The 16,033-nt window shown below is 40.4% G+C and overlaps 1 protein-coding gene across 7 annotated transcripts in view; it reads right to left on the bottom strand.

The window, feature by feature from the left end:
• Positions 1-201: 201 nt before the first annotated feature.
• LOC108043649 (dual 3',5'-cyclic-AMP and -GMP phosphodiesterase 11) overlaps positions 202-16,033 on the bottom strand; it is a 66,936-nt gene continuing 51,104 nt past the window's right edge. For 6 of the 7 annotated variants that reach the window (XM_044460478.1, XM_044460476.1, XM_044460477.1 and 3 more), the window contains 15 exons: positions 12,712-13,210; positions 10,891-11,037; positions 9,918-10,353; positions 9,259-9,398; positions 7,891-8,041; positions 6,487-6,642; positions 5,612-6,133; positions 5,029-5,205; positions 3,761-3,847; positions 3,539-3,706; positions 3,360-3,469; positions 3,111-3,299; positions 2,831-3,047; positions 2,688-2,771; positions 202-2,618 (listed from right to left, as the gene is read on the bottom strand). In XM_044460478.1, the coding sequence (XP_044316413.1) occupies positions 1,500-2,618; positions 2,688-2,771; positions 2,831-3,047; positions 3,111-3,299; positions 3,360-3,469; positions 3,539-3,706; positions 3,761-3,847; positions 5,029-5,205; positions 5,612-6,133; positions 6,487-6,642; positions 7,891-8,041; positions 9,259-9,398; positions 9,918-10,353; positions 10,891-11,037; positions 12,712-13,210 (4,202 nt within the window). In that variant the 3' untranslated portion in view covers positions 202-1,499. The remainder of the gene's footprint in view (positions 2,619-2,687; positions 2,772-2,830; positions 3,048-3,110; positions 3,300-3,359; positions 3,470-3,538; positions 3,707-3,760; positions 3,848-5,028; positions 5,206-5,611; positions 6,134-6,486; positions 6,643-7,890; positions 8,042-9,258; positions 9,399-9,917; positions 10,354-10,890; positions 11,038-12,711; positions 13,211-16,033) is intronic. The other variant, XM_017122444.2, reaches the window with a different exon arrangement.

Raw genomic sequence — 16,033 nt, 5'->3', positions numbered from 1 at the left:
TTTATTTATTAAAAAGGTCTCAGGATGTTCATAACAGAGCATCACAGAATTATCCCAAATGGAAAGGTTGGATGTTGTTCAGAGGAGAGATGCTACTTTACCACTAAAATAATCTTCTAAAATTGGAATCTTGTGTGAATAAGATCATTAAATGGGATGTTGTTCAAGGATACGTTTTATTTTACAATGAAACACAGTTAATAGATATTATGTTGCTTTATTTAGTTTTGCCTTATTGAACATGGTCCGTTACAGCAAATATTTTGTGTATTTTCGATAGGTTTCTCTATAATGCCGATAATAAATAACAAAACTCACAAAGTACAATTTAATCTAAAAAAGGATTATATGGATTTATATAGACGCAACTGCAGAATATGTACGAGCAGTTGGTCCCAGGGTCAAAAGAACGTTTTACGTGCTGATGACCCTGGGACAGATGCTGCCAAGATGGTCTGGGTTTTGCATATTAGGCCAGCCCATTGAGGCCATCGAGTACATATATGTAGATACAAATACATTTCTTATTATCCCATATTACAATTATTTAAATTCGAAAAGAGCGCAGAGATTAGGGAAAATCAAAGCGCTTAGTGTTTGTTTTGTTTTCTGGTTTCGGTTTTCGGGTTTCGGTTGTATTAAGGGTGGTTATTATAGTCTAGGTTCGCGATCGGTTCGGTTTTTTTTTGTTACTCGACAGCTAACATCATCACTAAGCGGTTGGTTAATGCTACTAAAGTTTGACTTTTGGTACCCATAGAGATAATTCAACTAACGTTTACAGTTATACAGTGTTATCGTACTCGTATATGTATGTGTTTCGGGACATTACAATACTTTTATCCTTGCTGTGTTCCATAGAAGATGAGCGTTACTTGCAAGCAAACGACAATTAGAGAATCCACTACTCTGCCATTTTTTTTTTGGTACAATTTTTCTTTTGTTTTGTTTTGTTGGTTGGTGCTTAAACATCTAGAGAATTTGACTTCTTTGCTTTATCATTAACTAACGCTGATGGTACGAACTAAAATTTAAGTTACAAACACACACAGATCAAAATATACACATACATAAGTATATATACGATTTACATACGTTTATAGGAATCTTTCTATTTAGTTTTAGTTGTAGGCTATCAAATTGCTGTGCCACAATTTGCTTATGGTATGTGTTTTTTTCCTCACTATCCTTTCCTACTGCACTGCGATACTGTTGCTCAAAGTGGATGTTATATACAAGATGAGAGTGATTGGTTGTGTGTTGCGATTTGGGTGATATGGATAGAACTATGTACATATTGAAGATATGCTAGTGTGATTCAGATCCAGAAAACACTTTAAGATATTAAAAACCAATACAAGTGCCTCTAAAAGTAAGCGCCTAAAATAAGTTCTTGCATACTTTTAAACTTTGTAAATATGGTTTTAAAGTTTTCAGTTTAAATTCAAAATCCTTTATCTGTTTCTGACTTTCTCGGAACACACCAGATTGGGATGTATTTATTTATCAGCCGCCACAGCGGTGGCCCCATTGCTGTTTGTCTCCGAATGACGACGCGCCAGGAGATGATGATGGTGATGATGATGATGGTAGCTGCCAAAGGGCAAGCCGTGACCATTTTGTGGGCCTGGTCCTCCAATGCCATTGGCAAAGGGCAGAGCCAGAGGCAGACCATCGAGATTTCCAATTTTTCCCACGATTTTTGGTATCCTATCACTGTCCGCCGCCAGCAAAGGTGTGGCCAGGCTGATTAACCCACTGCCGCCGATGCTGGCACTGCCAATCCCGATCCCATGCTGGCCGTGATTGTGATGCGAGTGATGATGATGATGATGGTGGTGGTGGTTGTGGCTGTGATTCTGATTGTGACTATGATGATGGCTGTGGTTGTTGATCACGGGCGTGCTTTTGCAGAGAGCAGCTTTTGTTCCATTCTTAGCCTTACTATCCATCTCCAGTTCCTGGGCGCCACGCAGGGAACTGGTCTTCCTCACCTGCAGCCCGCTGCGGGAATGGTCGCAGCTCTTGCAGCGCTGCTTCTGATTCGCCACCACCTGGTTGGAGGTCGGCCTTTGCAATGCACTCAAATTGGCCGCCACCAGTTTGGCCTGCAGGCCTGTTTTCGAGGGCGATACTGGTGTGCTGTCATCCTCGCCGGTGGGCGGGGGCGTGGACAGGCGACTGGAGGCGGTCGATGAGCTGGAACTGGAGCTGGAGCTGCAGGAGGCCTCCTCCACTTCGGCATCGTGACCATTCGCCTCGGCAGACTGCTCCTCCACATTCGCATCATCATCATCATCACTGGGCTGGGTGCTGGTAGGATGAGAAGCGACGGCAATGTTCTTATTAGTGATGCTGCTGTTGCTGGCATCGTTGGGGCCATTTACGCTTGCTTGCTCCGCTGGCACTTCCACTTCCGCTTCCGGCACAGTAACATCATCATCACTCATCGCCTTGCAGTCACCGTTCGATATCACATTTTTCTGCTGCTCCTCTTCGGGCTCCTGATCCTGACTAGTTTTGGTTTTTACCACATCGGCCAGATCGATCCAATGGCCGCGATTATCGCGCACGCCCTCGACAAGAGGCTCCAGCTTGTCGGAGAGGGTGGCAAAGGCCTGGCAAATAAACATTATATTATTATTATTATGCTTAACAAAACATCATAAAAGTTAGCTTATACAAACCTCATAGATGGGCAAGCAAATGGAGTCAATAAAGTTCACTTGCATCATGGGCAGCTCATCCTCTTTCTCGCGATTCATGATGTCCTAGAAAGAAAAAATATTCCCTAAATTATAAAATTCTCAATTAAACTTTGTTAACTCACAATAGGAGTTATGTTGAGCTCCTGCTTCTCCATGTCGCCCTGCTCGAAGAACTCCGAGCTAACCAAATCGGCCACACGCTTCTCGATCTCCCACGGCTTCGTGATGGCCGACAAATCACAGACAGTCATGCTCATGGCACGCAACAAGGCGCGCGGCTCCTCGGCCACCCAATGGCTCACCGGCTGTTCCACACTTTCCAAGAAAGGACCTCGTTTCCTGTTTAAAAAAATCAAGGATTTATAAACGGACTCAAAAACTAGACATTCCAGTTAAACTCACTTGAAATACACTGCCAAATCAGTGGACAAAATGGCATCTTCCAACACTCTGATTACTCGACAATAGTCATCGGAGGACAGATTAGCAAGGATTTGATTTCCAGGACTATTCAAGATCATCAGACACTGATCGAAGTGATGATGCTCCATGGTGGAGGTTGAATAAAGCTGCGCCAAAGGCGAAGAGGCTCTAAAAAATACAATATTCAGTTAAGATTTTTTACAATTAGCTTTATGTTGTCTGACTTACTTAATCTGGAAGGAGTTATTAGTCCCTCGATGATCGAGATCATGACAAAGACAGCCAATAATAAGCGCCAAGCATTCGATTTCACCAAAGATCTTCCACCATTGCGTGGTCTTTAAAATATACAAAGAAGATAATTAAAAATTTAAGATTTTACATACAAATTGAACTCTTCTACTCACAGTTAGAATGGCAAACATCATTTGGGCCACATTGAAGGCATGTCGCCAATTGTGATAGGTAACATTGCGATAGTTTTTCTTGACGCTCAACAGCCAACGGCATAAAACTTCATAGTCAATATGAAAACGTTCCACAAAGTCGAGATCCAAAAACATGCGCAGGCAGGCCTAAAAAAAGATTTGTAATTATTCTCAATACTGGGGACTAATAGCCAATTTTACCTTTAATGTATCATCATCTTCAAAGTGAATGTCATCGAACTTGAAGTCGTGCAGTCGGAAATGAACAGCTGAAGGTACTCGAAGACGCTAAAAATAAATAATTTATTTTAAATATTGTAAGAAACATTCAACGACATAATCATATCATTATTACATTAAAACCTTTATGAACAGAATTCTAAAAATAATAAGAATATAAAAACGATCGTTCTAAAAAACCCATCAGTTTATTATATTTTTTAATTTAACACATTTACAATTGTCTAAAATTTTAAGTCCAATCTATCTATAGTGATTAAATAGTTCATTGTCAATTATTTTTCGGTTTAAAAATGGGAACCAAATTTAATAACTAAACAATAAAAATGTTTAACTTTTTAAATGCAGACAATCATCCAACATTTGTAAAACTTTTTTGCCAAGAACCACTTATTTTCCACACCTTAAAATAATCCAGCACGTGTTTAAAACCAAGATGCCCAAGAAAAGGAACAAAAAATACAAATCTCCCTCTGGACCTTCATCTGTTTGCTGTCAGCAAATGTAAATGGCGCTATATTAGCCACCAAAGCCGAGAAGTTTATCAAAATTTCTGACATTTTTCCGCCAAGGCATCCACAAGAGTGCGGAGGAAAGCCCCCCAGGAAAAAGGGTTTACCAGCCTGATGCCATAATCGTCCCTCCGCCTCCGTTCGTTGTATGAATAAAGCCTAGTATGGCATAATTTTAATTAAAATTAATAACCCAGCATCTTTGTCTGGCTGGCAACTCGACAGGCGGTCATAATTTTCCCAGCATAATTACAGAGAGTGTCCGGCGATGAAGAGCGAGCGTGGTGGAGTCTCACGATTCAGTAGAAAAGTTTCTTTTTGTCATACTTGTGCGAACAAACTAATTACAACTGTCAACACGTTGAAGCTTTTTCTGAGCAGTGGATCAGGGGTTAGTGGCTAGGAGCGACAGCTTGTTGCCGCTGTTTCTGTCACACAGAAATAATAAACGAATAAAAACCATGAAGCCAACACAGAAGACAATGCAACAGGGAAGCACCCAAAGTGGTTCTCCGGCAGGACACATTAATTTATGGGTCTGCGTAAAAATTAAGAGAGCAAAGTAGTGGACGACCTCTTGGCCTCGACCAAATTAAGTGAGTGCAAATAAAATTAAGCATTTCACGGCACCCGGGAGGGCACTTTAATCCGGAACAGAGTACGGGAATACGGAATGGAGAATGGAGAATGGAGAATGAAGAATGGAGTGGAACTCACCCGCAGACGATGTGCCTCGTCCATGGTGGCCGATGCGTGGTAGCTGAGCACCTCCAGGGTGACACTCTGCTTGGCCATCGCCACGATGGCCTTCTCGTACATGTGCGTGTTGTGGATGCCCATGCCGCAGAAGATGGCGAACGCCTCCACGAAGTTCTCGTCGTTCTTGGTAAAGTCCTGGGGGAGCAGATAAAAACAGTTTAAAATGTGTAGTATACAAATTAACAAATTATGTTTATGCATAGTTATGATAAGATTACTGTGAGTCCTTGAAATATAAACACAAAGTATTTACTTTATCTACTTAGTAGAAACCTACTTTGAAATAAAAAGATTAAAAATTGGCCTAGGGAATTGTCAATTGAATTCATCGGAGTATGACATTTAAAAAACTCGAGTAGATATTTTTTCACAAGGTATGACATTCCAACATTGAATCATTTTTTCCAGGGTTTTTATAAAAAAAAACAAAAACTCATAAAATATTTTACAATTAAGTCAAATACTATTAACATATTCAATAAGGATACATATACCTTTCTTTTTTGATTAATGTGCTACCAAAAACATCATCAGTACTTACCAACTCATTAAACTTGTTGATCAGCTGGATAACGCCAATGATCTGTCCCAGGGAGTTCTTGATGGCCATGCACAGAATAGAGCGGTGCTTGAAGCAGGAGCTCTCGTCTACACTGGCATCGAATCGATCGTCCTCGTAGGCGTTCGGCACATTCACGGTTTCCCCGGTGGTGGCCACATGTCCGGTGATCCCGATGTTGATGGGGAACCGCGACTCGTAGGGACTGGTGCGGGAGGTGGCCTCCTCCTCACTCAGGTCATTCGCCTCGAAGTCGAAGACCCGCGAAAAGCTGCCCTTGTCCGCCTCGTGAACCAGGAGGATTTGGACCCTCTGGCACTGGATGAGACTCTGCATGTGGGTGAGGATGCGGAAGACCATGTGCTCGATGGTGCTCTGCTCCTCGAAGATCATGCGGGCCAGATCCAGGAGCACTTGATTCCGCTTGATTTCCAATTGAGATTTCTCGTACAGCTGCGCATTTCGCAGTCCAATGCCGCAGAACTGCAGATACGAGGCAAAGACCTGCGAGGGATTACCGCACAGGATTAACATTACTCAAACGGCAAAAAATAGAGGTTGCAAAATGGCATAAAATTATGAGTGTTCTGCCACACACTGGCAGGCGCACATCGGATAATCCCTGATGGCATTTTGCCTGACATTTTGCTAAGCTTTCTTAACAAGTTTCCCCTTTGTTGAATAATGAATGCAATTTGCCAGGGTGGGTGCAGCTCTTATGCGGCTTTATTCGGAACAAAAGAAACCATCAGACTGCCCCGTCATGCGATCTCCACATGGCCCCATTCGCCCGCTTCCGCATTTACCCCTCCATCCACGTCCACGTCCTCGTCCTCATTCTCATCCGGACCACTCACCTTTTCATCGATTTCGGAGAAGCACTCGCCATTCATTTTGTTGATGACCTGCGCCACGCCAATCACATCCCCGGATGAATCCTTGATGGGCATGCAGAGCAAGGCCTTCGTCCGATAGCCGGTCAACGAGTCAATTTCACAATTGAATCGCTCATCCTGTGGGGAAATGGGGGGAAATTAAATTAATTTGCGCACGAATTAGTATCTCATTTAAATGAGTTTTCGTTGTTAACGTAATCTTTGTGAGCCTTTATTCATTGTTTGAACACTTCCTTGTTCGATTTTTCCTTATCGCATTTTTTAAGATTTCCTGAAGATTATTTCAGTTGTCTCTAACAACGTTTAATTTGATTATTTTAATGCATTCTTAATTTAAACAAATTTGATCGAATAAATGTATAATCTTCTTTCATTTTCATTTATTTTGACACAATTTTTTTTAAAGTTTGTCTACCATTCCCCCCAAATTATCACTGATAATCAAGTTCAACCGAAGGTTTATTTTCTATCAATCTTTCTCCTATTAACCATTCTATTTTAGTCCCACTTGGCACACATTCCCCATGATATCCATGCCTTTCTCGCCCCAAAAATCGGGTGTTATCAAATTCCGGACGCCTCGGACTGTCGCTGCCGACTGACATTTGTTTGGGTAGCTATTTAGCCGAGTCAAAAGTCCACTGAGATCGACTGAAAGATCTGCACCCGACCGTAACCGGTGTGTCTAATCATAATGCGCCTCATTCGCACCAGCAATCGTCTGGCTTTCGGCGTTTTGGGCTCGGTTCTCTGTCTGCTGGTCGCGCTGTCTGCTAACGGCAAGTGTCAAATTTAGGCCTTGATTAATTGTGCTAACAATCAGGAGATCCACGGGGCACAAGTACAAGCGATCTGTCTGTGCGTCACGTATTTGCCGGGAGTTTATCTACACTCATTGGCTTAGTATGACTTAGGAAAACATTTCAAGAAGCCGCAATTGTTATCGTTAGCCAACCAGCTTTAAGTCGGGGCAAAAAGAGAATAAGTATAAAAGCATTGGGACTCCATATCTTGGTGATATAACATGCCTAACACGGCCTTGTCTTGGCATAAGATTAATTACGCTCCAATTGGCAGACAGGCCGAAGAAAAACTGCCGAAAAAATGGGAGAATGTGAGAGTGGGCAGGCGGAAGCTGGAAAATGTGAAAAGTGCTGGTGCCACCGAGTTCACTGAGCAATATTGAAAACTTAAAGAGCACCACATATACAGACAAGCACACACATCGTTCTGGTATCTGCCACCATAAATCTTGCAATCGAATGAATAATCTCCAACTCTCACAGCTGAGGTTGATTTATGACCCAGTTGGCATTCAAATTTGTCAAATTTCGCTCACTGATAGTACTTGTTTTTGGTACTGACCTGGTAAGCATCTGGTATGTTGACGGGCTCCCCACTTTCGGCCACATGCCCGGCAATTCCTGTGCCCCAGGCCACCCGCACTTCGTCCTGCTGCTCCATCTCCTCCACGGTGCTCCGGGGGCACACGTCGAACAATTTCGAGACGAGGCATCTGCGGAAGAACGAGAGTCCAAAGTTGGAAATTATAAATTGTGTTTCAGGCGGCAACTATCGTCTATTGTCATCGGACACAATGCAAACTTTTTGCTACTCCACTGAGGAAAGCAGAGCTATCTTAAATACTATTGTAGCTTAATTTTATATACAATTAATTTTCTGCCAAATTATATTTAATTAAAAAAGTAATAAATTATATATATTTTCATTCCAAATACTAATTTGTTTATAAATAACGATAAAATATGTTTAAGCGAAATATTATTGGAAATCGAATTACTTAAAGGCTCAAAGTTTGGGTATAATTTATTGAAATTATATGCTTTCATAAGTCAATGAAGTTTATTTTTACTCATCTAATTTTCCTACTTAAAAGTTTGGTTATTGAATCTCATTAAAACCATTTGTTTCTCAGTGCCTTGTCTGCTTTTCTTGCTTTTTTGTTCCTTTTCCTTGGCTTTAAAAAGTTTCTACCCAACAGTATGCATTTGCCAAATGCGCGTGCAGACAATTGCAATTAGTGTTGGCAGCAGAATGGCGTCATACGATGCATACAAAATGGCTGACATGCCCCACTGACCCCACATTCAGGTTCCTGCCGGGGTTATGGCATTTATGGGGCGAATTTCTGAGAGTGGGGTGGGTGGAGGGAGGTGAGGAGTCGCAGCATCCACGCAATGCACTCATAAAATGCCAAAAATAAATGCCATAAAAAATGTTGCCAAGACAAAGTTGAAGCTGAGCTGATTTTGCTGGGGAGCACTATCCGCAATGTCCACAAAAATGCAGCTATATGGAGTCATCAGCAAATTGTTGAAAATAGTGCACGATGAGGGTAACTTGGCTGATTGCTTTATGCATTGGTCCCAGTCCATTTTTAGACTAATATAATGGTTTATGATAAATGTAAGTCTTTATCGCCGTTCTCTTTTTAAACTAAGACAAAATTTAAGCATTCAGAAAATTGACGCTTTAAGTTATCACAAAAAGTTATATTTAAATTCAATAGAAATTTTTTGGAATATGATATGGCAGCAATTAAACACTTATTTTAATGTACATATAGGGAAAACAATATTATATTTAATTATTATTGTTATTTATATACTTTTCAAGTCCAAAAATAACTAATTATTACCAAATTGAACTTTGCAGAAATTCTTACTTAATAATTATCCTATTATATAATTTTTCATTTTGAATTACACTCACTTTTTGAGTCCATCGGGTCCGTTGCATCGTCCTTGCACCAGGAACAGAGATCCTCGATCGGCATTCAGCAAAATGGACACATTCTGGAGTATCTTGTGGCACAAAGTGCGCACCTCGAGTTCGTTGCAAATGTCCTTTACCTGGAAGCCATGATAGACAAAGTCCGATTATTTACACGGCTGATAAGCTCAAATAAGCAGTTGCAATTGAGGGAGAAACAGCTATGGGGAAATACAGACTGTGACTGACGTCTTTAGAGTGTTTGCCGATAACAACGTCAATGGGCCGACAACAAAGCCAAATAGGGCCAACAAACAAACACGTTTGCGGAACTCAACAAATACACATTGACTAACTATCGAGATTCGCGCGAACAGTCGATTTGATATCTAATGGTTATGCCTTCTAGTGAAATTTTACTCATTCGACTACTCAATCATCACCAAATACTCCTTATTTCAAGGGGTGGGTAATAATTTTTCTGAATCACAGGGATTTATAAAAATGGTATTCGTGAAAGCTGTGTAAAATTGAGGGGTTACTTAAATGTAAAGTTAGACTAATATTTTGCAGAAAACAATTGAAACTTTTAAATTGAATGAAAGTTTGATTGTTTTACAAAATGTACGATATAAGATATTACATTAGTTTTCACTCACCAATTCGAAAATCAACTCCTTCTCGTCAAGCTGTTTCAGCTCGTTGCGTGACAGCCGCTGTGGTCGTTGGAGGCATTGATAATATTGATATTGATGGCCGTTCCCGGCTCCACCGCTGCCCCCCAGTCCGGGTGCTCCTCCCGCTCCACCGACGCCACTGGAACTGCCCAAACTGCTGCTGCCAACGGCTCCGCCCGCCTGATAATGACTGTGCTGGCTGTGGTGCAGATGCTGGTGGTTGTGGTGGTTGTGCTGATTGTGATACTGATACTGTCCGGCCACAACGCCGCCGACATTCTGCAGATTGCCGCAGCTGCCGCCCACGCCCCCGTTGTCCATCGGCGGACCAATGCTCAAAAATGTGGGCGTGCCGTCGATGGTATTGACAATCGGCTTAAGCAGGCCACCGCGCTCAAATTCGTGAGCGGAGATTTTTCTAAAAAATAAAATTGTTACAAATTTATTACAATATTTGTATGGGATGTTTCTATCTTTATTGTAATAAAATAATACATTTAAATATTCTTTTAAAGTCTTCATCGAACAAAATACTCGAAGCTTTTGAAATTTATATACTAAAATCTAATGAAAATAATTTTGAAATGAATATTTCTTAGTTAAATTAACCTTAAAACCGAATAAAACACTTTTAAAAAAAAAGTGTCAGTTAATTTGAAAACCCTTTGGTCTGATTATTTAACTAAATAATTTATTATTTACATGAACATTTTCACGATATCCTGTTAAGACACGCAACGATTTTAAGAAAAGGTGAGACTATATTTACCAGTTACTTTTAAAATACAGAAAACGTTTAAACTGATTAACAAATTAAATTCATAGAAATTTACTTTTTCTTGCATTTTACTTTAGAGAACAATTTCAATTGGCTTTTTATTGCACATTCTATCGGTTTAGAACCAGTCTAATTATATCCAATATTAATTGGACTAACCCCCTTTGGATTACTTACCGCACTGGTGTGGTGGCTCCGGATCCGCCCCTCGAGGAGCTCGTCTGCCCGTTGGCGTGGGTGGGTGAGGTGCTGCTGACCACATCGTTGCCTGCCGAGGTGGCATGTGAGACCAGCCAGGCATCCACCGTCTGACGTGTGGCTTTCCTGCGGGAAAAATGGCGAAAAATTCCGTTAGAAAACACATTAAAACCTTATTAAAAATCGCAAATGAATTGCCGCTGGTCGACCGACGCATTGGGCTCCGCTTGCTATATGCATGTGCCGCATAAAATTCACTAATAAAATGCCAACTCATAAATATTCAGGCCGCAAGGCTACCCGCCATCAGCTGCTCCTACTCCTGCTCAGCTTGTGTCCTTATGGACACGCGCTTTTGGCATAAAACCCTCACCAAACACCACAAAACATCGGGCAATCACAGCACACAACTCTTTGGGGAGTCGAGTAAGTGGAAATTAGAAAACGGGGCCGAAATTTTAAATATTCTATCAATTTAAAATTTTTAACCTAATTAAAGATATTTATTGTAAATACTAATGAAGAACATTTAACACATCAATTGTAGCGTTTCCGGAAAGTTGGAAGCAAAAATATTTAAAAGCATTTTAAAATTTAAATTGTATTATTGAAAATACATTATTGATATTGTAATATTTAAATTTTAATAAAATAAGAATATAAGTCATACAAACAAAATTACCAATTATTTTTTGTAAAACCATTTTTATATAAATATTACAATCCCAACATTTCACTTCCGTTTTTCCCTTTGAAAAAAAATAAAAACTCTCTGTGAAAGGGCACATTAAAGAAGGGTGCCAAAGGGGAGGGAAAAATGGGGGAACTGTTTAGGACATGCGGCATATTCTTATGCAAAGTACACACACAACGGAATGAAGCCTTTTTCAGCCTCGTTTAATGACCGCCCCGCAGGCCAAAAACCGGAGGAGCTGTGGAGCCGAGGACAGAACAACGCGGACGTTGGCCTGCTCGACCATGAAAATAAAGCCCAATTTATGCTTTTAGTTGTTAGTGATTTTTATTATGTGTCATAGACAACTGACGTCCTTTAACCCGCTTGGCTGCCGGCCTGGCCTAGATGTCCTGCTGTGGCAAAGGCAATTTCCGGTTTATAGCGGAAACGAGCTGTCCCCGCCCATGGCCAAATCCCCACCAGCTCCACACCACACCCGCCCATAAATATTGCCGATTGTTTTCCGTGCGGCAGGGTCAACTGACAATGCAGTTTCAAATTTAAGAATTTATCCCTTCGATGGGCAAAATAGATTATTGGCTCGATGGGTTCATCGAAAACGCTTGTAGGCAGATGCAATTTATGTCTCTACAAGGATTCGGTTAGTTTTCCGTCTGTCTTGGCTAATGAAAGAGTTATCGATTGGCCAATTCGGTTGTTCAAAGAGAAATTCGAAATGTTGGGCCTTAAATTTGGTGGACTTTATTTTAACAAGGCCTTGAAATTAAATACAGAATTGTATATCTTGTAACGGATTTTACTTCGTTTTTAATACATCTGTAAAATATTAAACTAAACACCAGCTTAAAAGTTTTAACTAATGCATATAGTATTTACTACATACCTATAATTTAAAAATTTTCAAACCGTGTCTAAAAGTGCTGTCGACATGAATTTATTTTTCATTTACTTCTATCCCAATTTAAAAATTGTAAAAATATTTTACCATTTTATCAAGTTTTATGTAATCAATTAAAATCTTTAATTTTCTGACTGGTTTAGTTTTTAAGTTTCTATGCTCCGTATTATCCCAAGTATACATAGGTGACAAGACCTCGACTCACCTTATAAAATAATCCTGTACAAATTCCTGATTCTCATCCAGCCAGGCCTCCATCCGCGCGTGCTCCGGATCGTAGGGCCTGTGGTGCTGTGGCGACGTGGCCTGGTGGTGATAGTGGTGCTGGTACTGGTACTGATACTGGTACTGGTACTGCGGTGGCACCGGATACTGCTGCTGCTGCTGTTGCTGCGGGAAGGAGGACGACTGAAGTGCGCCGCCGCCGGCGGAGGAGGATCCATTGGATGTGGAGATGGTGGCGGCGGAGGAGGAGGGTGGGGCTGCGCCGGAGTGGCTCAGCGGCTGATAGTGGGCGGGGAGTGGCTGCTGGTGGGCGGGGGGCAGGGGGACACCGGCGTGGCGTGTGGCGATGAGCAGCGAGTGCTCGCTGGAACCGTAGCCGCCGCCGTACCCCGTGCCCCCCTGCTCCGCGTTCATCCTGCCCGCCGCCTGGAACTGGAGCGGCGTCGTCGCTGGCTCCTCGATGCTCCGCAAATGCAGGCCTGCAACGAGGAAGGAGTAATGTAAAAATTAATATTTAATTCGTTTTGTGCGGAGTTTAAATTTGTTTTTTTTTATGGCCCTCCTAACATGTTTGCTGTCCCTATACACTGATATAAAGAAAAAAGGATTTCAAATGAAAATGTTAGGCAACATTTGCGTACCATATTTTCGAAATATATCTTAATGGAGTGCTTTATTTGGAATCATAAAAACACATTATTGCTTAAATTATATTAAAGCAAGACTTGTTGCGGAATGTCTGGTTTTGACAGTTTCTAAGAACTAATGCATAAATTTGAATTGAAAAATTGTTGAAAAAGTTCGTTATATTCCAGGATATTGATTTTTAAAGCAATTTAAACAAAAATTGTGTTCAAATTTATTAAGGCTTAAGTACTTTTTAAATAATAGTTTTAAAGCACTTTTTTTCACCACGTGTAATTTGCCTGCTGCATGTGTTGACAGTTTTATGAGCTTTTTTTCCATCTTTTTCTCGCTTGACGAAGCATTTGCAATGCAAATGGGTCATATCCTTAAGGGGAAGTCGCACTTGGCACGTGACCATAGCCACGCCCCTCTCTATGCCCCTTGCAACTGACATGACTTTCTTTCTCGCCGCGGAAAAGCTTTCTTTTCAATTTCAGCAATTTGGCTGTGAAAGCAAATCACATAAATTTGTTCAATTGCTTTTTCAGCTCATCAATTTGGTGCTGTCTCAGTCCTTCTTTGAACAATTAAGTGTCAGGGAGCGACTTTTAAGGGAATTCACTCAGACGCTCACACGCAGCTGCTGCACATACACACATGGCATACGTGGCGTATGCGTATCGCAATAAATAACATTGACAGTTGAGGCCCCCAAAGTGTTTCAGTTAACATTAACCGGAAATATTGGCAATTTCACTGAAATATTGACTTTATGTGTGTGCATGTGAGGGAGTGTCTGGCGTCTGTAATGGCAGCATTGAGCGCCTGATTAAGTGCTAAAAATAGATATAAATACGACAACGAGTAACCCACTGATAAGTGTCTCAAGGATGCCAACGAAGACTTCCTTTCTTCCTTCTCCTTCCTTTTTCCCCCCTTCGTTGTTTGTGTCGGACTTATTTATTCTATAGAAAATATGATTTATGTGCTGCTTTTCGACTCACACAAAAGAAATAAACAGACGACTTGTTCCTGTCGCTTGACAATTTGACTTTGGGGCTAAGCTGCTATACAATAAAGGCCAAGGATATTTTGTTCCGTTAAATACATTAGAGTTTTCTATTTTTAGTTAAAGTAGATAAGGAAATATTTTATATTGTGTTTGCTTTTATGTTTGTGTGGGACTTATATTAAGCTTGCTTGTATTTGTTTAATATGAAATATCTGTTTTTGTAATAATACAAATTGTAATGGTTTATTTATTTCATTAAATTTATATACGTTCAACATGAATTTCATCACAAAATATACATATATTTCTTTGAATTTGTATTTTATATTCATTGAAATTTATAGAAAAAAAAAATTAAATGGAAATTTACTTTTTCTTTTAACTTTTCGCTTCTCCATTTAATATTCACTTAAGTATTAATTTCAGCTTTTCCCCCATGATTTAAAACCCCTAAACATAAATTGCTGTGCAGACATAAATTTCCATGTTAAGCATCTTGAAGGTCTTTTTCCCTCTCGGGTTCTAGATACTTTTCGTTGGTTTTTCGCCAATAAGTTGGAAGTCGGCTACTTAGTGTTGCAGTGGGGAATTTATATATATAGCAAGGCTAAAAGACTGACACACACATGCCACCCATGTTATGCACCCCTTTTGAGAGAGGGAATTTAATCTTTTAAGCTGCATTTGCCTCGCACACATCCAACATGCAACATGCTTAAGCTGCTGCAAAACATTTGGCACAGAGCTCCAACACTTCTCCACTCCCCCCCTGAATTCCGTTGGCTATTTCCTGCACTCGAAGTCATATGACTAGTTGACAAAGACGTGTGGGAGGTGTTTGTGCCACCTCCACATCCACATCCACCTCCCGATTTCCCAGCTTTCCATTTTCCCCCGCTGCCGCCAACACTTTGCTGCGGTTTGATGCGTCAGCTTTATGTAAGACATTCATATGGCCCCTCAACCTACATTTGCCCCCAAATCCCCCCTTCTATCCACCGCGTCTGAGTCAGGCGAATGGCAAATTTTTATAAAACATTTGTAATGGAATTTTACTTTTAACAGGGAAAGGCAAGGATCAAGAGTTGGCTGAGATATGATAACAAATTCAATACTCTTTGAAGATGACATTTATTTGACTCACATTGTAGAAAAGCCAATGCGAGTAAGTCGACTTGAAGGTAACATATATTCTGATAATGTTATGTGGGTTTAGCTTGGAACACTTTACGATCAGGTAATTTGTCGTCTGTGGCATAATTTTATCATCACTTAAATCAGTTTGGGTTTGTGTATTGAAATGTGCATTATTTATTTATTTAGTAAAGTCCTCTTTAGACAGTTTTATTAATTCATCTGATTTATAATACCTTTACATAATTAGAATGAATTTTATAAAAAAAGAAGAACAATGGAATATCACTTTTAAACATTTATATGACCCATTTCTTCAGTAAATATTACTTCAAAAATTCTTTGGCAAGCAGTAATTTATAAGGCCCCAATAAAAAGAGTATTATTGCGCATACAATGCCATATATCTGCACACACTCGCTTGCATATATGAACCAGTGTGTAAATGGCATTGTTGCTTTTGAGTGCAGCCAAATGCAAATTGAAAGTTGGCAAATGTGCAAAAGAGAACAATTTTTTGCTGCCAGGC

This window comes from Drosophila rhopaloa, unplaced genomic scaffold, assembly GCF_018152115.1.
Source record: "Drosophila rhopaloa isolate 14029-0021.01 unplaced genomic scaffold, ASM1815211v1 contig_2, whole genome shotgun sequence".
Taxonomy (NCBI): Eukaryota; Metazoa; Arthropoda; class Insecta; order Diptera; family Drosophilidae; genus Drosophila; species Drosophila rhopaloa.
The sequence above is the reverse complement of the archived record's forward strand: the minus strand, read 5'-3'. Positions and strand labels throughout refer to the sequence as shown.